The 23,423-nt window shown below is 53.5% G+C and overlaps 8 protein-coding genes across 8 annotated transcripts; 4 read left to right on the forward strand and 4 right to left on the reverse strand.

The window, feature by feature from the left end:
* Positions 1–454: 454 nt before the first annotated feature.
* Positions 455–1,313, forward strand: PDE2_1 (3',5'-cyclic-nucleotide phosphodiesterase; the record flags this gene model as incomplete). The annotated part of the gene is given in 2 exon segments (XM_065758380.1): positions 455–461; positions 481–1,313. 2 exon segments carry the CDS (start codon positions 455–457, stop codon positions 1,311–1,313), a joined length of 840 nt encoding a protein of 279 aa, XP_065613135.1.
* A 625-nt stretch (positions 1,314–1,938) lies between these two features.
* Positions 1,939–3,068, forward strand: PDE2_2 (3',5'-cyclic-nucleotide phosphodiesterase; the record flags this gene model as incomplete). Its single annotated transcript, XM_065758381.1, has 2 exons — positions 1,939–1,947; positions 2,001–3,068. The coding sequence occupies 2 exons, from the start codon at positions 1,939–1,941 to the stop codon at positions 3,066–3,068; spliced, it is 1,077 nt and encodes a 358-aa protein (XP_065613136.1).
* Positions 3,069–5,325: 2,257 nt separating this feature from the next.
* Positions 5,326–7,028, forward strand: N0V96_008583 (uncharacterized protein; the record flags this gene model as incomplete). Its single annotated transcript, XM_053197868.2, has 2 exons — positions 5,326–5,806; positions 5,872–7,028. 2 exons carry the CDS (start codon positions 5,326–5,328, stop codon positions 7,026–7,028), a joined length of 1,638 nt encoding a protein of 545 aa, XP_053044656.1.
* Positions 7,029–7,682: 654 nt separating this feature from the next.
* On the forward strand, positions 7,683–8,663 carry N0V96_008584 (uncharacterized protein; the record flags this gene model as incomplete). The annotated part of the gene is made up of 1 exon (XM_053197869.1): positions 7,683–8,663. One exon carries the CDS (start codon positions 7,683–7,685, stop codon positions 8,661–8,663), a length of 981 nt encoding a protein of 326 aa, XP_053044657.1.
* Positions 8,664–10,139: 1,476 nt separating this feature from the next.
* Positions 10,140–11,001, reverse strand: RPS18 (ribosomal 40S subunit protein S18B; the record flags this gene model as incomplete). Its single annotated transcript, XM_065758382.1, has 4 exons — positions 10,140–10,456; positions 10,606–10,704; positions 10,841–10,870; positions 10,977–11,001. The coding sequence occupies 4 exons, from the start codon at positions 10,999–11,001 to the stop codon at positions 10,140–10,142; spliced, it is 471 nt and encodes a 156-aa protein (XP_065613137.1).
* Positions 11,002–12,038: 1,037 nt separating this feature from the next.
* Positions 12,039–13,493, reverse strand: N0V96_008586 (uncharacterized protein; the record flags this gene model as incomplete). Its single annotated transcript, XM_065758383.1, has 2 exons — positions 12,039–13,152; positions 13,486–13,493. The coding sequence occupies 2 exons, from the start codon at positions 13,491–13,493 to the stop codon at positions 12,039–12,041; spliced, it is 1,122 nt and encodes a 373-aa protein (XP_065613138.1).
* Positions 13,494–15,405: 1,912 nt separating this feature from the next.
* On the reverse strand, positions 15,406–17,838 carry N0V96_008587 (uncharacterized protein; the record flags this gene model as incomplete). Its single annotated transcript, XM_065758384.1, has 1 exon — positions 15,406–17,838. One exon carries the CDS (start codon positions 17,836–17,838, stop codon positions 15,406–15,408), a length of 2,433 nt encoding a protein of 810 aa, XP_065613139.1.
* Positions 17,839–19,864: 2,026 nt separating this feature from the next.
* N0V96_008588 (uncharacterized protein) lies at positions 19,865–20,616 on the reverse strand (the record flags this gene model as incomplete). The annotated part of the gene is made up of 2 exons (XM_065758385.1): positions 19,865–20,477; positions 20,609–20,616. The coding sequence occupies 2 exons, from the start codon at positions 20,614–20,616 to the stop codon at positions 19,865–19,867; spliced, it is 621 nt and encodes a 206-aa protein (XP_065613140.1).
* Between the last annotated feature and the right edge of the window lie 2,807 nt (positions 20,617–23,423).

The following is a 23,423-nucleotide window of genomic DNA, read 5'->3' on the forward strand; positions in this document are numbered from 1 at the left end:
TCACGAAGCCTGCTTCATTGAATCCTTCGTTGCGCATTGCCCATCTCTCTGGATATTGAAGGCGCTGCGCCACCTTGCTGCTTCTCGACAGGACTGGGTCGCCGTCCTCGACTTGTCCCGCTGCCAAAGCTCAAGAATTGCAACTTTGATCAATCGCATCGTTACGCTCGTAGATTTTCTTTGCCCTTGTGGCCAGAGCGCTCCGGTCGCGAGACTGGTTGCTCCCTAAAGCCATGATGGACAATGCCACTTGCCACGTCGTCTACGTGAACCGCCAGGTTCGCCAGGACAGGCTTATTCGACCTAATACGCAAAATGATCAGCCACTAGACGCTACCGACTCCGTCGTGCGGGAGGATGACGATATTCAGAAGGATGCAGACTTGTTACTCGACACCTTTGGAGAAGGTAGGCTCGGACTGAATATCTTAAACTCTGGCATCGTACTAATTATATGTCCAGTTTATCTTTGTTCCACAGGCTCAGCCTGCATATCCACCCTCTTCCGGCTTTCGGACGAGTCCATGATGGACCTTACGCCAACTCTGGTTCTCATTGATGTGCCCCACGATGAACGGCTACCTAGAATCCGATCCCGGTCTAGATCACCATCGCCGCACTCTCGCCCGACTACTGCCGACATCAACATTCACACTCCTGAGGAGGATGTCTACGGCCTCAAATTACTGCAAAGGATCATGACCGAGTCGCATCTGCGTAGCTTATCAAAGCTGATCGTGCCGATACCTATCGTGAGCTTCTCGCCTACAGAGGATGGTAGCGCAACGATTCCGGCTAGCGACGATGCGAAACCCAAGTCTTCGGCGTCAGTGGACCGACGCTTGATCATTCGGTGCCTAGACCTAGGAGCCGTGGATGTCATCATTAGTCCTCTGCACCTCAAATGCATCACAAGTCTAGAGATCCATGCTTATCGGGCACATAAGGATGCGGCCCGTGAACAGCAGGAAATGCTCGAAGTACGTCGCGGCAGAAAACGGTCATGGGTTGGGGTGAACGAGGAGAAGCCCTTTTCCTACCTTAGGGAAGCCATGGTATCCGGTCTTATGAGGGGCATTTGTCGTTCAGGCGCAGATTCTGACGATGATCGGATCTCCAACGTTAGCATTGCCGTTTCCACCGATCGGCAAGCTGCTGTCGCTGCCGCCGTTGGCCAGTGGCACTTTTGCGCGCACAGTTTCACAGATGACGAGCTCCTTGTTGCGGCCATGGTGATGTTCAAGCATGCCTTGACAATGCCCGAGTTGGATCGCTGGCGGATACCGACAGGTGAGTACATTGCGCCTCCATAAGCCATGTGCGGACGGCTGCTGACGATTTGACTAGACCAGCTCATAAGCTTCTTGGTTGCTTGTCGGGCTGCATACAACAACTTCGTCCCTTATCACAACTTTCGCCATGTCGTCGATGTTCTACAGGCTACTTTCCACTTCCTGGTTCGTGTTGGTATTCTTGCGCCATATCCCGCCGATCCCTCGGCGGATCAAGATCCACCGCAGAGCTCCCCAATGGCAAAGCTGCTCCATCCGTTTGACGGCTTGACACTTTTGATTACGGCAATAGGACATGATGTCGGCCACCCCGGTGTCAACAACGGATTTTTGGTCACTCTCAATGCCCCGCTGGCACAGTTATACAATGACCGATCAGTGCTCGAGTCATTCCATTGCGCCGCCTACTCACAGATCCTTCGGCGGTATTGGCCAAGCGCTTTCGAAGATACCAAGATGCGGCACCTCATGATCAGCTCCATCCTTGCCACGGACATGGGCCTACACTTTGATTACATGAAGAGGCTCGGAGATACCCAGGACAAACTGGACGTTGACAACACAACTGATGGTTGGAACGGTCGCATGCAAGAGGAGCAAAAGGCTCTCGTATGCTCCCTTCTCATCAAATGTGCAGATATCAGTAATGTGGTTAGTAGTTCACAGTTTCTTATGTTCAAGTTCGACTACTAACCCAACGGCTTATAGGCAAGGAAGCACGAAACCGCACTGAAGTGGATGTACATTCTTTCGGATGAGTTTTCTCGACAGGCTTCCATGGAGAGCGAACTAGAAATCACGTCGTCCCTCCTGTCGCCTCCGAAGAAGGACTTGATCTCACTGTCTAAGGCCCAGCTGAGCTTCATGAATCTGTTCGCCATCCCTCTTTTCCAGGGTGTGGCAGACATATTGCCAGCAATGAAATACACTGTTGACGAGCTCGAAATCAATAAAGGTCTTTTCGAGCAGCGGATCAGGGAAGAGCAGGCGAAGGAGGATCCCATCCGCAAAAGACTTCTGCGCAACGACGGCGCCTTCTCCCCACGGACTATGAGTTTGGCTGGCGGGCCCGAAGGAAGCAGAGACTCCATGACCCCGCGGGTGACGACGCCTCTGGCCGAGCTTACCATGCCGCCTCCGTTGCTTGACGAATCGAAGCAGGAAGATGATAGGCTGTCACACGAACCAGCGGGCTCGGAGCACACAACAGCGCTCATCACTGGCATGCCGGAGCCGGAGGACCCTAAGGAGGTAAACGGCATCGTAACGTCTTTTGATTCCGTGGCCGACTTTGCGGCAAGCGATCCTTTCCACTGTAGGGACAGGGCTAGTAGCTCGCCGGACAATCATCACGGCCATAACGGTAAGCAGCGGTGTAGCGAAACGACGGACGGCAGCACTACGGGTCCGTACACTGGGGACTGGGCCTCACAGGCAACAAGTGCCACCACCGGCAAGATGCCTCTGTCGCCGAGCACTCAAGGCACTAGCATTGTCAGCAGAGAGTCGACGGAGCAGCTTCCAGGCGTGCCCACGATTTCGGAGCCAAAGCCATTCGCCGAAGTCAAGCCCGAATCCGCATTCCTGGACCACGACGCCAATGGACCTCACTACGACGCCAACGGCTCTCACTTGTCGAACGGGTCTTTGGGCAAAGCAGAAGGCGGCAAAGTTGTGAAGAAGAAATCTAGTAGATTCCGCATGAATGCCTTCCAGTTCTTTCGGCGGAACAGAGCGTCGAGCCCGTCCATGTCAGCGGCCGACACAGCTACCTGATGAATCAGAGACTTTGAGCGAGACGAGCCGATTCTGGCATCTACATTCGAATGGTGCGGCACAGGCACAGGAAAGCCACGACTTTGGTGGCTCACGCAGATTCCCCAGCGATCGATATACCCGAGCCACCACAGAGTTGTTAATCTAATCGCGATCCGAGATGATGGGAGCAGCGCCACAGTCGCACAAAAGAATTGTAAAGCACAGTATACGGAACTCGCGATTTATGTATAGTATTGGGGATGGAGTTAATGCGTATTGGGTGTTTGAGTGCTTCGCCTACATTGGCGATGATAACGAGGGGAATACGGCCGGGCAAGTCATGAGCTGGATGGCAAGGCCTACGACAGTGCTCTTCCGGGGCCTCGGCCGCCTGCTCAAGAGCAGGCTAGGTGGGAGGCGGCGTTCTGGGCAAGTCGGCAGGTTGTGACGATTTCAGCTTTGGGACAGTCAACAGACGGTCTGATATTGGGCAACAATGGCGGCGATTCCATATTTTGGTCTGGCTAGTGGGCGTGCTATCGACCATGGGATGATAGGGGGGAGGTATGTGAAGGCGTACGGTCAGACATGGCCGACAGCCCGTAGTAGATGATAGCAAATCCTAACAAGTTCACTGTGATGGCGAATTGATTCTAGTGGTGCATGTCATGATATCAGGAAAGGGAACGTTGCTGGCGCCGCGACCGCTATGGGTTGTTTCCCAGACAGAGTCTGGTGGGTATGAAGATTAATGGCAAACTAACTCAGTGAGGTCGAATCCTGATGGTAAGATACGCAGTAGATCTGCGTTGATGCCATTTTGGTCGATCGGGCGAAGCGGCATGGAATGGGTGGATGGGTGGATATTATCTGGACGGCCGAAGAGGTTCTCGCACAAATCGGGGAAGGACCCACCCCATGAATTCATGTCTTAGCCGCAAAGGACGATGGCTCTCTGGACTGACACTAACTACAAACGTAGGAAGGCACGTATTCTGAGTGAGAAAGGTGAATGACCTAAAGGTGAGTATTCGAAAGTGGGCGCGTATAGCACCCGTGAGTAGCACACAAGACATTCGGCAAACGCAATCCCAGTTGCGGCTCGCTGGCGGTTGATTGAAGTCGCGCCGCCGGCGTCGTTGAGAACAGTTCCAATGGACTGAAAAGTAATGGAGCGTGGCACGTGTGGGTAGCGGCGGCTGTGTGAGGCAAATCTTGCGTAAGGTCTATAATGAGCATCACCCTCCCTCTCTACAAGTTGGTCGATAATACACCGGCAGGACGAAGATGAACTTGTTGCTGGGGCGTCTGGCCTTGCATTATGTGTTTGGAGCATCGATGTTGGGTTCGGCTGGACGTGAGATCCCTCCCGTTTGGTTTGGAATGGCTAAGCCGGGCGAATGGGATGGCGGCATCAGCTTATCAGCAAGGAAGAATTATGGAACCTCCGCAGCACAAGGTCCCAGGTCCAGGCACGGCGCGGCACAGGTTCCTGGCCGTGGGATTGTGAGGTTGTGCCTGAGGTGATTGCCAAGCGGTACGGCGGTACCTGACATGACGCAGACGAAGCAGGGCGGGCGAAGAGCGAGGAACGGTGAGGGGACGTACCGACTTATCAGATTGCTGTGCGCCGATGAGCGAGCGTCTGTTAGCAGATCTGCAACAGGTAGGTTCCCTTCTTTAGCGTCCGAGGCGCGGGGATCAGGTGGACAGTGTTTCCCGACTATCGTTTGGCCAACCCTTGGGGAGCTCACGAGCCAATCGTTTCTCTGCATTGTGAGCTGGAGCTCCCCACAGCAACTTGTGCATTGAGGGTGGTCCACGCGGTTTGTGTAGGTATCCGTATCCGTAGAGCTGTTGCTTGAGTTGTGTCGTTGCCATTGCTGTTGCGATGGGAGCCTGCGACAGCGGTAGCGCGACCCAGCTCGGCCAACGCACCCCAGCCCCGATGGCAGCAGCAGTGACAAGCTGTGCATCTCTGCTCTATGGGTCTCCCCCACCCACCCCCCTAGCACCCAGAGTATGTGTGTAGAGCACCCAGCCAACCCGCCTGCCTCCGTCATGTTTCATTTATTACGTCCGCGAGCTTCCTGCCTGTCGCCTGTCACACTTCCTCCGAGCTCCCTCTTCCTCCCAGTCTCCTTCATCCTCCCATCTACAACCTCCTCTCCCTCCGCCATCTTTACTTTCTTCCCCTCCCCATAATCATCTCTCTTTATCTTATCTTTTTTCGATCTCATCTTCAGTGCTCCATCAAACGAGCTGATTGCCCATCATGAGGTTCTCAACCTCCGCCCTCGTCCTCGGCGCGGCCTCCACCGCCCTCGCCTTGGACCAGCAAGTCCTCGGCGGCCAGGACAGCCCCTTTGACACCATCAAGACCACTGGCGAGAACTGGCTCTCGGCTTTCGAGGACAAGTTCGGCAAGATGACTTCCGAGGCCAAGGCCGTCTGGGACGAGATCACTCTCCTCGCCCCCGAGGCCGTCGAGTCTTTCAAGAAGACCACCCAGGCCACCAAGCCCAAACCTCACCACCGCAAGTCCGATAAGAAGTGGGACCACGTCGTCAAGGGCGCCGATGTCCAGGGCATGTGGGTTGAGAAGAATGGCGAGCAGCACCGCAAGATTGGCGGTGACCTCAAGAACTTCAACCTCCGCGCCAAGAAGGTCGACCCCTCCGCTCTCGGCGTCGACAAGGTCAAGCAGTACAGCGGATACCTCGATGATGAGGAGAACGACAAGCATCTCTTCTACTGTAAGCCACCGATTGATCCCACCATTCTTTCTGTCCATTTTAAGCCGTCTCTAACCTTATCTCAGGGTTCTTCGAGTCCCGCAACGACCCCAAGAACGACCCCGTCGTCCTTTGGCTCAACGGTGGCCCTGGCTGCTCTTCCCTGACCGGTCTCTTCATGGAGCTCGGCCCCGCTTCCATCGACAAGAAGCTTAAGATTGTCAACAACGAGTGGTCGTGGAACAACAACGCCTCCGTCATCTTCCTTGACCAGCCCGTCAACGTCGGCTACTCCTACTCTGGTTCCTCCGTCTCCAACACGGTCGCTGCCGGCAAGGACGTCTACGCTCTTATGTCCCTCTTCTTCCACCAGTTCCCCGAGTACGCCAAGCAGGACTTCCACATTGCTGGCGAGTCGTACGCCGGCCACTATATCCCCGTCTTCGCATCTGAAATCCTCTCCCATGAGGACCGCAACATCAACCTGAAGAGTGTCCTGATCGGCAACGGTCTTACCGACGGCTGGACCCAGTACGGATACTACCGCCCCATGGCTTGCGGTGAGGGTGGCTACAAGGCTGTTCTCGATGAGGGCGAGTGCCAGGCCATGGACAACGCTCTTCCCCGTTGCCAGAGCCTGATCAAGAACTGCTACGACTCTGGCAGCGTCTGGTCTTGCGTTCCCGCCAGCATCTACTGCAACAACGCCCTCATCGGCCCTTACCAGCGCACCGGCCAGAACGTCTACGACATCCGTGGCAAGTGCGAGGACAGCAGCAACCTCTGCTACTCTGCCCTTGGCTGGATCAGCGAGTACCTCAACCAGGATGAGGTCAAGGAGGCCCTCGGTGCTGAGGTCGACAGCTACGACAGCTGCAACTTTGACATCAACCGCAACTTCCTCTTCGCCGGTGACTGGTTCCAGCCCTTCCACCGCATCGTTCCCGGCCTTCTTGAGAAGATCCCCGTTCTCATCTACGCCGGTGATGCTGATTACATCTGCAACTGGCTCGGCAACCGTGCCTGGACTGAGGCTCTGGAGTGGCCTGGACAGAAGAGCTTCAACAAGGCCGAGGTCAAGGGTCTTACTGTTGGCAAGGGTGAGGAGTACGGAAAGGTCAAGTCCAGCGGCAACTTCACCTTCATGCAGTTGTACGGCGCCGGACACATGGTCCCCATGGATCAACCCGAGGCCTCATCTGACTTCTTCAACCGCTGGCTTGGCGGTGAGTGGGTTGCTTAAATGCACTCACAATGATGAGCAATGTACGAAACGAAGATTGGATAGCGTATGGAATGCTGTTGTAACAGTGAACGCTCGGATTGGTTCGTAGTACAAGACTGGGCATATTGGAGTTTGTCAATACGGGAGGACCCAGTCGTCCGGTTTACCGATAGCGCCAGTTTAAGCCCGGCGCAGTAGAATCTGGTTATGCTGTTAGAATATGACTCTTTTTTTCCGTAAACTCTCAAGGGTTCTGTTCCGATGGTGCTGTATGACTGGGTCCGTCTGGACCAACCCTGCTGGCATGCCGCTGTAACGGAGATGAGTCGAAATGACAGGATTAGTCACCGGTGCCTTCTGAAGTGCCTTAGCTGCAGAATTCCTGGCTTGGTATCCGCTAAAGCAACGTCAGACCAGCCCAGCACCTGCCATAAACATATTTCACCACCTGCTGCCCCTCCTCGCAGCTGCACCGCATCAGTACTTTACCCCGCCAAAACTTTTCTGGTCGACGACTGCCTCCAACGTCACCGAACAACGACGAACCCAAGTGACTCTCTATCTCTCTCGTGTCGTCGCAAACAACCACACACGGTCGCGAAGCACCATTCTACACACGAACCTACGTACCTCAAACAATAATCGAGAAGCGACAACCCCACAACCGCCACAATGTCGCGAATGATCAACCAACCCTCGAACCAGATCAAGCTGACCAACGTGTCCATGGTCCGCCTGAAGAAGGGCAAGAAGCGCTTCGAAATTGCGTGCTACAAGAACAAGGTCATGGAGTGGCGGTCCGGGATCGAGACGGACCTGGACAACGTGCTGCAGATCCCCAATGTGTTCCTCAACGTCTCCAAGGGCCAGACGGCGCCCAAGGAGGACCTGGAAAAGGCGTTTGGAAAGGGCAAGAGCACGGACGACATCGTGCTGGAGATATTGAAAAAGGGGGAGATGCAGGTGGGCGGGAAGGAGAGGGCGGAACAGACGGAACGGGTGCATAACGAGGTGATTGGGATCGTGGCGAGCCGACTCGTGGATCCGAGGACGAAGAGGGTGTATACGACGGGCATGATTGAAAAGGCGCTCGATATGCTGAGCTCTGCGGCGCACGGGGATGGAGATGACGCGCCTGGTAAGAAGGGCGGTGCCGGTGCTGGCGGATCGAAGACGGCAAGCGGCACGGGGACGCCGGCGGGCGGGGAGGAGGGCGAGGCGAAGCCCCGCGAGAAGGGGTTCCACTGGACGGGCGTGACGACGACCAAGTCGGCCAAGTCGCAGGCGCTCGAGGCGATGAAGGCGCTGATTGCGGCGCAGCCTATCCCCGTGCAGAGGGCGCGGATGAGGCTGCGCGTGACGTGCGCGACGAGCGTGCTGAAGCAGGCTGTCAAGGAGAAGCCCGCTGCTGGTGGCAAGAAGGGAGGCGACGACGACGGAGACGAGCCGAAGCAGAAGCCCGGCACGGTTAAGGATCGGATCCTGGGGTTCGTGGAGCAGGTTGAGAGCCAGGACGTGCTGGGAAGTGAGTGGGAGGTCGTCGGGTTCGTGGAGCCTGGCGCGTTCAAGGGGTTGGGGGATTTCATTGCGGGCGAGACGAAGGGGATGGGCAGGGTTGAGGTTTTGGATATGGCTGTTATTCACGAGGATTAAAAAAATGGCTGGACGGGCTGATGTGGTGTTCTTGTCGATATACCCCCTTTTTAGACCGAGGAAGGGTTTTTCTTTCGTATATTCATGATGAAAAGTAGATTTCACGACATGATTGGATATCTTCGGCCATGCCCTGCGTGAGCGTACCTGATAGTAAGGTGAGGTTATTCACTAACATCTTTGCTGGGTTGACTGGGATTCCCTCTGTCCATGCATGAAGGTAACAGAAAAAAAGGTCGAAAAGAAGGCCGGCTCGAACCCGCGACCTCTCGATCTCAAAACCCACGCAGGCAGTCAGGCAGGTACCTTAGGCGGGAGGTACATCGAGGGAGGCACGACATCAGGATCCATCCTGGGAGCTGCATCGCCCCGTCACCAAAACTACTAGCAACGAAAATGCACACAAAAAAGGGAAGCTGCCCGCTATGGCGTCACTGTTGGTCCTGCTCGCCACTCAAGGCTGCCCATCTAGGCACTCTAAGGATAGAGTGGTAAAGGCACAATCATACCGTTCGGCCGTCGTCGACAACGGACGATGCTTCCTTGGAGACTGGGAGCACTTTCGGTCCCCTATGAGGGTCTCAACGTCGCCCCTTTCCTTCCCTCGTTCCTTCCTTCCTTCCGCTTGCACTTCATCACGTCCTGTAACATTCTTTGCATGCTGCTTGTTCCTTGTTGCTCCCCTAGGCATGCTTGGGCCTACGGATACACAGTACACCAGCATCCGGTCTCACCCAGGTATTGATGATCTCGACTGACTTTACTGCGCTGGATTAAATTGGGCCGTATGCTCTCTTGCAAAGACGGCTGGCTGGTATTCCCATCGGTTCATTCTCGCCACCCCATTTCCTACTGAGCTGCACATCGTGACATCTGTTTCGCCTTAGTGGGGATGTGTGGACGTTTCGAATGCACACCTGCCTTGAATGGCTAAGAAGCCATCTTGAAGATGAGGTCAGACCCGGGCCGAATCGGCTTGGGTTCGGGCTGCCGTGTGGAGTTGAGGCTCGATGATTCTGCCTCCACACGGAGCAGGACGCGGGATCCGCTTCGCTTGGAAGTCGCACAGATTTTGAAATGATGGCCCTGAAGTGGCATTTGGCATGGCATGTCACTATGGTTTACAACGTTCTGGCTCTCTCTAAGCAATTCACCATTGGGATTTACGGCTTCGGTCACTCTTTGATGAATTTAAGCATTGTCATTTTGTGTATCGTGTGTAAAAGATCACGTCACGTCATCACCCAGAAACGCCGTGTACTTTTTTAGCTTTTTGTTGTTTTGGTATGATGGAACTCTTTCCGATTCGTTATCTAGAGACGCCACCATCCTGCGCAGAATAGCAATCCCCTTGTTGTAATGCAGCAGTAGAGTATCATCACGAGTGATGAGATGGAGAGAAAACCAGCCGTATCACGCCGCCTATTGTTCCTTGCCACCGCACGACCCAAATTTTCATCATCAGAAGCCACACGCTTAACCACCCTTCTTCTTGGACACACCGACCGTACGGCCGCGGCGGCCGGTGGTCTTGGTGTGCTGACCGCGGACGCGGAGACCCCAGTAGTGACGGAGACCGCGGTGGGCGCGGATCTTCTTGAGGCGCTCGAGATCGTCGCGGAGCTTGGAGGCGACGCCGTTGGCGAGGATCTGGCTGTCCTTGCCGTCGACGATGTCACGCTGTCTGTTGAGGAACCACGAGGGGATCTTGTACTGGGTGGGGTTCTGGATGATGGTGACGATACGCTCGAGCTCTTCGGAGGTGAGCTCACCGGCGCGCTTATTCAGGTCGACTGTGGTTGGAGATTCGTTAGTCTTCTCGTGTCCTCCTTGGATGTTTCGAACTTCCTCTATATCCCAAGCGCCAAGATTGCAGTCCTCGTGTGCGGATTCTGCTGGCGAAGGAAACAGGGGAAAGAGCAGGGCTTTCTCGTAGACGTACCATCGGCCTTCTTGCACACAATGTTGGAGTAACGACGACCGACACCACCAATCTTGGTGAGCGCGTACATGACCTTTTCCTGACCACGAACGTTGGTGTCTGCGAGCATCCGTTAGCCATCTCCTAAATTCCGCTTTCCAAATCGTGCCGGTTTCTCGCGAATTTCATATCGGGGTGATCGGTGTGGTGTATGTAGGAGGGCTTTCTGTCGTCGGCGCGGAGGGAGTATACATACTCAGAAGACGGAGAATGAACTGGAAGTTCGCTGCACCAAAACAGTTAGCATCGACATTCCGTAAACTTGCTGTTTCTCTCGAGAAACAATTCGAATTATTTCTCGAAAGGCAAGAGGGGGGCTGGGGTAGACGAACACTTCTCCCCGGAGACGAGCGACATGCTGGGCAACTGTCGTACGAAGGCTGCTCCTAGATGTCGATGGTTGATGGCTGACGAACAGATTCGGTCAGGTGTGATAGACTCTCGAGAGTGGGTGAAAGGAAATTTGCGAGTTTGGCGGTGGGCTTCGCTTACCCTATGGTCACGTGGACTCGGAGCGCACGCTCTTCGCCTCACGGCTGGGAGATTTTTGGCGGAGACCGGTGACTAAGCCACTTTCGTGGGCAGCGGTTGGCTGAGACCCGGCAGCGACCCCTCGCTCTCGAGACGCTAGCATCCATTTGATGCGAGAAAGCATGCAGGGGTCGTTTTCGATTGGTCGGGGTCTCTATGGAGAAATCCAATGTCTCCAACGCTCGACTTTGTGAGCCCACAAGTTTGGACGGGCTCAACCGACGACATTCATTGGTAGTGGTAAAATTGTGCCTGAAGATGCTGTGCCCTGGGCCTCTTTTAGAGCTTGTGATGGTGTACCAATTCCAGTGCAATTGGCAATCGACACAAGTATCCCATCGTGCCGTGCCCCTCCCGAATGTTGCTCCTTTCACTACCGTCCATCAAACCCTCCACCTTACACGAAAGTCGCTGGCGTTCAACCACCTTATAAAGATACCTAGATAATTATGTGGTGTTTTTGGTCTTGCTGCTGGTCTTCTGGCACCCAACAAGTTGAGTTGAGAGATGTCGTGACCTCGTCTCTCGAGCACTCTTGACTAGTAGGTATGTGATTAAGAGCTCTCGATGAAGTTATTTTCCAATTCAAAGCTTGAGATTACTCGGAATTGCACACAGTACATCCTGTCATGGAGCCTCTTCCAGTATGGTTAAATAGCGAGATATTTTCGATTCATGAATCTTTCATTATCATCAACACCTGTCATGATTCAGATAGACCCGGCCAGCCACCCAACCTGCTAAAGCCCTGCCCTCAACTCCAATACACACCCCATTCCCAAGTCCCATCCATCCGTCCACTCACACTATCACGCCGCAGGCGCCGCCGCTACTGGAGCCGCAGGCGAGGCAGCAGGTTGCGCCTAGTTCGCACCAGCAGCAACCGCCGCAGGTGGAGCCGGGGCCGGCTGTGTAACGCTCTGGCCCCCGGGACTCGATCCCACAATCACCACTCCGGACCCAGTGTTTCCCTGAGCAGGCGGGGCTGCCGCCGGCGCCGCTTGTGGGGGCGTGCCGGCGTTCTTTCCAAATTGCACCGGTGCGATGGCCTGGTTGGCTCCGTTGACGATGGCTGCTCCCGGCTGTGCTGCCGGAGCATTCTGCGATGCCGGCGGTGGGGCTGCTACTTGAGCGGGAGGCTGTGCTGCTGGAGCAGCAGCTGGAGCGGCAGCAGGAGCAGGTTGTCCCTGATTCGCGCCGACCGCTATACTTCCCAAGTTCTGTCCGCCTTGCTGACCTTGAGCCTGGGCCGGAGGCGGCGGCGGCGTCGCGACCTGCGCTGGAGGTTGAGCTGCGGCTGCCGGGGGTGGCTGTATTCCTCCCTGGTTCGCTCCGACGGCAATGCTTCCCAGATTCTGGCCCTGTGCCTGACCTTGAGCAGGTGGCGGTGCTTGCGCCGTGTTGTTGCCCCTATTTCCATTGAAGATGCCCAGCCCGGACAAACCCGCCAGCTGCGCGGCGGCAATCTGCTCAAAGCTCGAAAAGATCTGCGCCGCGGCCGCGGTCAGCGCTGGGTTCCCGTTGGCGGCGTTGGCGGCGGACGTCGCGCAATCCGTCAAAAAGGTCCCCGCATTCTGGACAAAGAGGCCTTGTTGCTGCGGCAGGATGATGGCGGCTGGGTCCGGGACCGAGAGCAGCTGCGGCGCCTGCGTGCCTGCGGGGAGGATGATGCTTTGGCCTACCTGGCCAAAGGGGGCTGCCTGGTTGAAGGCTGCGAGGCTGAGGGTGTTGTCGGCGGGGGTGGAACCGACGGCTTCGGCGCTGAAGTCGGATGTGTTGGATCCAGCGGACGAAGAGGAGGCCTCAAGTTGCACGCGGGCGGCGCCAAAGGCATTTGCTTGGGCTGATGCCGCCTGTGGTGTCGAGATTTCCAGGTTGGTCGGGTCCGTTACCATGACGAGCGTCTGTTTCCCTGCCTGTCCGTTGTCTGCGAGGAGCTGGTTAACGAGGTATCGCTTGTTCTGTTGCCCCTGATTTCTGTTGTCGACTAAGCCGGTAACAGTAACGATGATGGTGTTCTTCGGTCAAAGTCAGTCTTGCGCTCATAGTTTGTTGTATACCCGTTGCCGGGTATGCCCAGGCGGTATGCGTGAAGGACAGGAATAGACTCACCGCCTGAGGGAATTGCGCCTTAAAATGGTTAATCCGGATGTTATCCTTGACGGTCTGCAGCTGTGTCGCAAGTGCGAGCTGAGACTGCACCAAGGCAGCGAGCTCTCTCTCGTTCTGCCTTTGCAGCTGGTTGATCTTGTCGAGGTTCTCCTGGACGACGATGATGTTGGGCTTGATGATGTTTTGGATAATATTCACGTCGCCATTGTTCTTATTGTTATTATTATTGTTGTTGTTGTTCTTACCGTTGTTATTGTTGTTGCCCTTGGCATTGTTCTTGTCCTGATTTTGATTCTGGTTCTGATTTTGACCTTGCCCCTTGTCCGCGGCTTTTGCATCCTGAGCAGGCGCTGAGAAGACATGACAGTCAGCATGACTACCTCATATAAGGCAGGCGTGATGAAGTTGAGACCTACCCGCCACAGCCAACGAACTGAATGCCGCCAGGGCAGCAATAACGTGCTTGAGATGCATAGCTTGTTCCAAAGTCCACGCAAACTATTAGGATTTACAAACGAAATGAAGGGGGTAGCAGCGAGTGTTAAAGGCACAGCCGACTCGAAAGGTAAGAATTATGGATAGTGAAAGGATTGTAAAGAATCGAAATAAGAGGAGAATTAAGAGTGGCCGCTGGGGCTCACGGAGAAGAGAAAAGAAAGGCAGATCGAGGGAAAGTAAACGCGAAGGAGGCCAAGAGATCTACTCTAACGGAGCATAATCTGTTGATCTCTTCTGATCGGTTGCAACGCAGAAAAAGGACAGTAGAAACAGGATGCTGGCGGACTGCATATGTATATTAACCTTATTCCTGCCTGTATTCTGACTATCCGGAAACAGCTTCATGGTCATACCCGCACTCCGTCGATGAATCTCTCCTGGTGCCGGGAGCTGCGTTTCCCGTGAATGGTATGGGATGCCCTGAAGGCGGAACCGAAGAAGAGAGAGGGGTCTCCGAGTCGTAGATGGACGGGATGACAGATCTGGTAGACATTCGTCTCGTCGTAAAACTCCCGAACCCTAGACCCCGGTTCTACAAGTAGGTAAAGCCGCAGTCTGGAAAGGAAGAACGCACGATGGTGGCTTCAGAGTCAGGGGCATTTAATGATCTCGAGGCAAGGGAAGAAGGGTATCCTGGTCCCAAAGAGGGGGGTAATGGAACCCAAAGTCAGGACGACTCTAGCAGAATAATGCTAGGGAAACGAGCCTCACCTGCCATCCAACCTTGACAACAACTTGACGTACCCGTACGCTGGCCGTTTGCCGTCTCAACCGTCCCATGCCGCACCTGTCAAAGCAGCCATCATCCCATCGAAGAAAGGGACGGGGCTCGGTCCTTCAGCCACCAATCACATCACCGCCTTCTACGACCCTGGGCGGCTTTGCGACCCCACGCGAAACGGTATCACAGAAGAGCCTCATGAGACAGGGGGGAGACCGGGAAGAGAGGAGGGGTTGTGCTTCATTGCGAATTTTCTCTTGCCATATACGAGTCAGCAGGGAATTAGTGTCATGTCAATGCGTAGAGTTTGGCAACTCGTCGCGAGTGATGCCGGTGGCCATCTGTAAATCTCTGTAGCCTTCTCGCCATGATCAACCGCCAAGTAAAGATCGCATCCAGGTAGGGAGCGAGCCACAAGTTCGAAAACTAGAGGATTTGAAGGGGCGTTGAGAGAGCACTGGAAAAACATCCAAAATGTCCGCGGCTCTTGGAGATTTCATTCGGCAACACCAAATCGGAGAATTAAGTGATTTTTTGAGTTAGGCTCGAGCCGATGCAGATGCCAAGTCCTAGGCCAAAGCATAAATGCTTTCCCTTTGGGCCGATGACAGCTTGGCTAACGGGGAGCCGAAGCTTGTTTTCAAAAGACCACATTGGAGTTTGATCCATGCGTGGGTAGATGGAGCAGACTCGAAACACACAACTCAAGCCCCTCATCCCTGTCGCTGTTTAGTAAAGCATACCACTTCAATGCGACTCACTGATAGACAACAAGTAAGTGTATCATCTGCAACTATGTAGCGTTGCCTCGTGTAGTCATTAATACAGAAAGTCTGCCTTGCGTCACTCCGGAGAGAAGGGGCTTTCAGCTCCAACCCGGGATTGTCGTACAATGCCCATCATACACCATAAGTCATATTACCAAGCCACAGCAGGGCCAGGAAGCCCACAAACTTCAGTCGCAAGGCGCTGTTTGACACAGAAGAGCCTTTCGTTCTTCCTCTTTCTGTCGCCTTCTCCATTGCTGCCGCTGAACGCCATGGCACAGGACTTGTCTTACCGTCCTTTACCGGTAGGGTGCGACCCAATGAGGCTTCTTCGGCCTGCTCTCTCTCCTCTACTCCCGTCAAACCCTTGACAACACGGAGAGTGGCACTCTGGCATCTGCTGCAGGCCCAAAGGAAGACAGTAGCAATTATGGTTACCTCAGCTGCTCTTGGTAGGCGGCCTCCGCTTCCGATCCTCAAAACCCCAGCTCCGTCGCTCGCAAGCCATATGTGATGGTGCAAAATGTAGACTTCGAGTGACATTCTTCCAAGAGCTGCCGCAGGTGGGATTTGAAGATCTCGCAACTTTCGGAAAGAGTTTCTCGTAATGATGGCCGACAGCACAAACCAGGGACTCGTGTACGGGTGGTAGGTGTCGTAAGACTGGTTATTGTGGTATACCTCGGCGATGAATGCAAGGATGATGAAAATTATGAGATACGCAATGGCGAAAATGATCATTATCGGCTTCACCGGAATTGCGTCTTGCTCTGGATATGTGATCTCCAGCAACCCGCGGTCGAGTGCGTTGTTGATCCTTTTGAAGGAAGCCTCGGCGTTGATGCCATGCTGACGACGCCTGAGGACCGAGACTCGATGCGTTGCAGCCGCCGCAAGTATTCCAAAGCAAGGGATGAAGCGGTCCATGGCGAAGTGGGCGCGCAGAAGATTTACGTCCCAGTAAATACCACAAGCTCGTTTGAGAATTAACAGGAAACGCTCAGGTGTACGGGTGCTTTGTACCAAGTACGAAGTCCAGGCAGCAAATACAACAACCTTTACAAAGAGTGCAAAAGGATTGCTGTTGGACTTCTTAAAGCAAGCCAGCGTTGCATAGATGACTGCAAACCAAAACGTCAATAGTGGCGCAGTGTAAATGATCCATTCGCTTGATACCATGAATGCAATCAGGCAGGTCAGCAGGTTCAGCCGGCCTAACACATACGCGACCCTGCGTAACGAAAAGTCTTCGGTGCGGAGGAAGTACATCGTGTGACCGTAGCTGAACAAAAAGACGAACGTCGCCATGAGGAACTTGTGTACCTTATACATCGCCAAGGACTCGGATGCCATGTGGTACTTGTATAGTAGAACGAAGACCAGCATCCAGCCTCTCCACTCGTCTGTTTGATCCCGTGACAGAAAGGACGTCGTAGTGAGCCCTTTCGCTGACGACAAAACAGGTGCTTTGAAACGAATTGACAGAGCTGCGAAAATAGCTAGGCCAACCAAAGGTGACATAAAGTCGGGTATGTCAAAATGCTTGTCCTGCTTCGCGAAGATGTGAGTCCGGTCGGCGATAAGGCAATATACCGCAACGACCAGTACGGTGGCCAACGCCCAAAGAGTATCCAAGAAGCGGGACGTTCGGGCCGACGGGAAAGCATCCTGCTGCCGACTCAAAAACAAAAATGGCATCGTCAATACATTAAGGCCAAGCAGCAAAAGCTGAACCCGACGAAGAGGAGGATATGGGACACAGCAGGTGACCTGGTTGGCGTATCCTCGTCCAACCAGACCGGCATTGCAGTGGGCATTGAGAACGACATCCAGTTTTCTCTCTGCCACAATGTCAACCGAGTGGATACCATCCTCAAGCATAGCGTCGTCGTGTCCCTCGGTCATGCTATTGTAGGCCCATGCGATATGCGATTGCTCATTCAGCTCCAGGTGCTCCAGGTTCCAGTTCATGGCGTCAATCCTCTTAGGAGTGATGGCACGCGCGCGAGACGTGGTAAGCATATCGTAGGCTGGGACAGGCACGGGTGCCATAAGGACGTGATTGGAAAGCTCTGCAAAGGCCGACTGTGAGTTGCTCTTGGGGTACACCATTAAGTCGTCAATACTCTTGTGCAGGTACGGCATAAGGACGTTGATGCCTTCTCTGAAGAGCTCCAAGTACCGATCACCGCCCTGACGGGCCGCCCATAGACCTGGAGTGCCAAGAATGATGAGCGCAGGCGACTCTCTTCCTTCTTGTAGAACAAGTTTCTCATAGTCGGCGGATCCGGGACGGTCCCGGAATCGAGCCAATTGGGTGTGGAGACTCGTGGAGTTGAGCCAAGGGTCCCAAAGAAACTCCAGTCTGACGCCTTCGACATCCATTGTGAGGTTTTGATGCTTGTCTTCGGACACGGCGAAGTCAAGAATGGCTTTCTCGGCGACATGATGGTCAAGTCGTGTCATGGCAGCGAAGTAGAGCTGGCGCATAGTCGAGTCTCCAATGATAACCAGGTGACGACCTGAGAAGCAGCCCGAGACATCCTCGCGGGACATCTCGCGCATTCTGCAATTGTTGGGCTCCCATTTTGAAAAGACATCTCTCGGCAAGTTTGAGCCGGGGCGCGAGCGCCAGGTGCCGTTGGAGAGCAATGCGTTGCACTTGTAGGGATCATGTTGGCCTGCATCTCTTGTCAGCTTCTTGACTCAGCTTAAGCTTGTCCAGGACCCTAAATTGGTGGGGCAGCTGGAGAATGGAACTGCTTAAGTCGTACCGAATACGAAATACTGGTAGACGACTGAGAGAAGCAGTATTAAGAGAGAAACCCGCGGTATGGTCCGGAGAAAGAAGGGCGAGCTCCCGGCAGAGGCAGCTAGCCTTTGAATGCTGCGAATCATTGGGGGCTAAAAGGGACGAAGAGGAACACTCGATAAGGTACGGCGCGCGATCTCAATGCTCCGACTGGTGGTGGCGGTTGCAGCTGGCGGGAAACCGCATTTCTCTTCCGCCTAGTGGGATGCTCTCCGGACCGTTCGGGGACGTGTTGAAGAACGTTACAGAAGAAGACTCGTGATGTCACAAAACCGAGAGAGAACAGCCACAGGAGTAGAGACGCGAGTTGAGGTAGAAGGGGAGGTTCGGAGAGCAACAGTCAAGCGGCGAAGGATCCAAGAAAGGAATCGGATTGATTGTCAACCCCGTCAGACGCGCATGCGAGCGCAGCTGCCATTTCCCTTATAATGCCAGCAACGGTCGAGGCCAAGAACTGGACGGATGACAGGGCTGGCGCTGCCAAGGTGCCGCTACGGAAAGAGACCCGTTCATGGTCTTGGGATGTCATTCCTCAGCCTGTGACCTGTCAGCCTGGAGGAAGGGAGTGGAGGGAGACCGCGGAAAGGGGAAGGCAGTCACACGTACGCCGCATCTACGCAGACTCCAGAGCGGCAAAGCACACTGCATTGGCACATTAGGCCCTGGGGAAATCGATAAAGGATGGATGGGGGGTCGCACTTGGTGGGAATCACCGTCAGCAAGCGAGCTGTTGGTGACTGCTAAGATGGGATGGACGGGCAGCCGCGAGATAACAGGCCAGGCACCCCCCTTCCGTGATCCCTGCTGGATGTTGACGACGCACCTTCTTTTGGCAAGCCAACACGCGACATTGTGGGGGAGACTCCAAGAGAGAAGCACGAACCCGAGCACCGTCATTCTGCCCGCGTCATTGGCACCGTGTGGGATGCCCATAATCCCGTTATTGCCGCCAATGGCCAACATCAAATCAATCACCCAACCAGGCCAACCTGCTGGGCTTTTGGCAGTCTGTGAGTCTTGTGGGCCAGGGAACACAGTGTGGTCCACTTGTATTGGCCAGTGCAGCCACGCTGACGGCCAAGAAGGCGCACCGCCTATTTTTTTTTCCTTTCGGCTCGAAATTTTTCTTCTCTTCATTCGTCCATCTTCCCGTCGGACATCGTTTACAGTCTGCCAAACAGACGCCGTTGCAAACGGCGGCACAACTCTTACTCTCGATGCTCGAGGAAGTTGACTGCTCGAACACTGCCAGCACTCCATGATGTGTATACTTCACTCGGAGCATATCAGGCTGCTGCAAGAACAGAGGTAGGTTAGCGTAAGGAAGCTTCCTCGCATACATGCAAACTTGATGCCGTCTTTTGCCATAGCTCGATCAGTTCAGCCTCCTCGTCTTCTGATCTTGAGCCGGATACACCACGCCTCGCGCGCGGTAGTATGAGACAAGATTGAACCCCAGGCAATGTTCTTTGAGTACGTAACCTTCTGATTCTATGTGAAGGCTTGCGTAATTTACCTGTTGTCACACCTCTCAGTCTCGGCACTCCGTTTCCTGTAGATATCTGTTTCCATTATTTGCGCGTATCTACCTCTCTACCTAAGAGGCAAAAAGAAAACTTTTGTAAAAGCAATTTCAAAAGCAAAACATTCGATTTCGTTCGTTCCTGTTCCCTAGTCTCAAGAAAGCTGCTAGCCTGATGGCAGGCCGCTTCGCTTGAGTTTTGACTCTCTGCTCACATCCCGTAAAACCCTGAAACAAGTGAGACCAATCCATAATCCTCACTGAATGTACGATGCCCAGGTGCCAAGAGGGCGGGGAGTGGGCTGCTTCGGCTGTTTGACATTCGCCTCCAGAGCCGACAACAGACCCTGACGGTCGAACTCGGTCAGCTGAAGCTTCTGCGCAGTATGGATATGCTGAACGTCAACATTCGACATGCCTCGGATGGCAAGGAGCTCGTCAGCGCCAAGACTGTCCGTGATGCGCTTGGTCTTGTAGTTCAAGAGGAAGTGGTTACTCATCATCTCCTCACGCTTGTTGAAGATGGCAGTCGTGGACTTGGAGATTTTGATTGTCACCTCCTTGAGGTTGGGGCACTTGGCCAGCTTGAGGAACGCCCAGTCAGATTGAGGACCGCACCAGTGAATCTCAACCTTGCGCAAGTGGTCAAACAGGTTGCTGTTGGCGTTCAGCTGGCCAAGAAGCTCGCAGCAGCAGGCAAAGTACTGAGTCTGTTCGCCGTAGTAAACCTGATAGAACTCGTCTCTCAGGGCTGCTCCTAGAGTCTTGTACATGTTGAACTGCTGCTTCGCCATGTGACCCCACCACTTTGCCTCAGGGTTGGCACAGTTGCAGCGGTACTTGTCTTGGATGCGCTTGAGGGCAGGCAATCTGCAGGCCTTGGAGCTGGTTTCAACGACCATGTGAAGGACCCGTGCTCGAATCTCACGGGGCAACTTCATGAACGGGAAGACGGTGGGAGAAGGGCGATCTGCAACACAGGAGTTAGCTATATTATTGACTTTTCCATGCTGATGTCCTAGGAAACAATCTCGGAAAGAACGTAAAGGTCGTTGAGTTCATGGAGCACTTACTGGCAATCTCCAAGACTTCGGTGCACATGTGAATGAGCAAGGCGCATTCTCTTGTCTCGTCTTGCTTGTTCTTATTCTGCTTTGTCATTCTCTCTGTACACTTTCGGATAGTGTCGATCATGGCCTGACGTCTCTTGGAGCTCAGACGAAGCATCCGGCCGAGCTCAGCCATGTCAATGGTGCCTGTCTTGGTGTCTTCCAGAGCTTGCAGCATCACCTGAGTGTTGTGGCACAGGTCGAAGCGCTTGTGGATGTTGCGACACTTCAAGACGAACCACGAGTCCATGCCCAAGGCCATCTTGTCGGTATGTTTGTAATTCTCTTCCTTTCCTTGTGTACGATATTTGACAGTCAAAATGCCCTTGCTGAACACTTTGACAATATACGCTCGGTGCAGTAAGCCGGGCGTGGAGACGCTGGTATAGCCGGAAAGAAGGAGTCTTGGGTTTGATTGGGGTGCTGGCTGTTGTTGCTTCTGAAATGAAGTGGTTGAGCTTCCGAGTGAATTGCGTTAAACTTATGGCGAATGGCCGGTTGAATTGTAAGGGAAAGAGAATCGTAGAGGGGTCGATATACGATTCTGAAAGGGTTAGAAGAGGTGTCTTTGATTGGAAGAGTTCCGGGAGATGTCGCAGATCGAGTATAGTCCAGAACTGATGAATCGTACTTTGTGACTCTCGTGAACTTGGTTGGTTGTCAATGGAGGCTGTATTGATGATCGCTCCTGCGTAAAGACGACGCACAACTTGCGGTGCTTATCAAATCGACCTACAACTTCATTATCAGTAAAAGAGCAGAGGGTCTTTAGGGTATGGTAGAGATGAACTGCAAGGCTTTGGTATCAGGATGTCATAATATAGTAAGTGCGGTTGAACGTAGAAGAAAATTGAAAGCCAAGGGAAAGTAAACGCCAATACTCGATCTAAACTTACCTCTTGTGACTGCCCAAGGTGTTGAGGAAGACGATAATTTTGTGTTGATAGCCGGATCGGTGGAATGTATATGAAGAAAGGAAGGATATATCAAAGGTCAAGGGACGAGAAGATGTGATGTAGTGTGAACCTCAGTGAGGTGAGGTGTGAAGTAGAAGAGGGCACAACCGAGACCGAGGTGGGTGAGGTATGAAGAAGAAAAGAATTCCTCAAGGATCCCGGGGGTAAATGTTGTAATGCGGTGCGAGCCCCGGTATGGTAAGGAAATAACGTGGAAAAAGGCCGTTGTCGATGCCTACGTCTGTGAGGTATAAAAAGGGGAAGGATTGCTGAAAGCCCCCGGGTGCGGTGGATATAAGCCCCGTGAGTCAGGTAATGTGAGGTGCGTGAGCGGAAGGGTCGAACGAGGTCGTTCAGGGGAGGGCTGAGGAAGGTACGAACGAGGCTATTAGAGGTGTAGCCTGTGCAATCGGGTATTGGCGAGGTATGAATTGGGAAGAAATTTCTCTGAAATCCCAGGTGTAGTTGATTTTTACAAGCCCGTGAGTGAGATGTGTGTATGTGAAAAGTACGAACGAGACCGTGGAGAGGAAGTGGAGGTTCGGGTATCGTGGGTGCTCAGCTGTTGTTCGAGTATGAAGAATCAATGGACTCCTCAGAGGGCCCGAGGGATATATGAATGTGACCGTGAAGTGAGGTGTGCCTGCTGTAGGTCTGGCAGGTGCGAATGAGGGTGGTCAAGCAGAGGGCAGAGAATAGCAAGTGTAGCGCTGAACGCTCAGGAGTCCGTGAGATACAAAGGGCAAGTAACTTCTCAGAGGTCCTGGGTGAGTATATGTGATGTGAATGTGAGGTGCGATGCGTATGTGCACATGGGACAAGTGGGAAGCGGAGTGCTCGATCTGGGGTGTAGAAGGTAGATGGACTTATGCTTTTTCCTTGTTGTGGAAGAAGAAGGATAAGCCGATTCTTATTTTTGTGCTTTTGTGATTGAGGTGTAGAAATGGGAGTGAGGAATGCCTGTGAGTGGATGAAGATGTAGTCTTCCGGTTGAGATGGGATGTGATGCTTTTTTGGTAGGCACGATGGGGTCGCTCTTTCAGGAAGGCAGGTACCTTAAAGTGGGATCGATCTAGGAAGGTGCAGACGATTGAGGGCAGCTTAGCTGTGTGAGATATTCTATTATTTTTTAAAGCACAAGGGAAGGCTATGTAGACTGGCAGCTACGTAGGGTTATTACATTCTCAGGCGAGGCTTAAGCGGACTACACTACTCAACGTTGCTTGAGGTGCCAGATTGAGGGAAGGCAACAGGCCGCCCGGGGGCAAGGAAATCAGTATGAATGTAACAAAAGGTTCATTTGGATGGATAAATGATAATTGAGAGGAGTGCTTCAATGATAACGGGCCTAGTGACATACTATCAAGGATGCTGGACATCTAGTAGTGTATATGCAAGATCAGGATGCAAATTTAAGGTCGTGGCGAGTTTAGGTTCATGCCTGACATATGTTGTAAGCAGCTTGATTTATATCCTCAGGTTTAGGTTGAGTTCAAGAGATGAAGAATGCTCCATCACTGAGTGTGATGCGGTGTTCTTGAATTCCGTTGCGAAGTTTCAACTTGACAGTGTTGCTGGATAGCTGTTACATGTATCGAGAAATTCGGCAGTATGATGAAAATAATGAGACCAAATCAATGTGCCTACCGAAGTGGAACAAGCTCGCCTTTTATAAGATGCCTGTACTTATGGTTTTATATGAAGAGTGATCCTCAGTGTCGTATGTGGGGAGCCCAAGGGGTGGAAGTGCC

The sequence above is a fragment of the Colletotrichum fioriniae genome (genome assembly GCF_027942845.1).
Source record: "Colletotrichum fioriniae strain IMI 355084 chromosome Unknown scaffold_10, whole genome shotgun sequence".
Classification (NCBI taxonomy): domain Eukaryota; kingdom Fungi; phylum Ascomycota; class Sordariomycetes; order Glomerellales; family Glomerellaceae; genus Colletotrichum; species Colletotrichum fioriniae.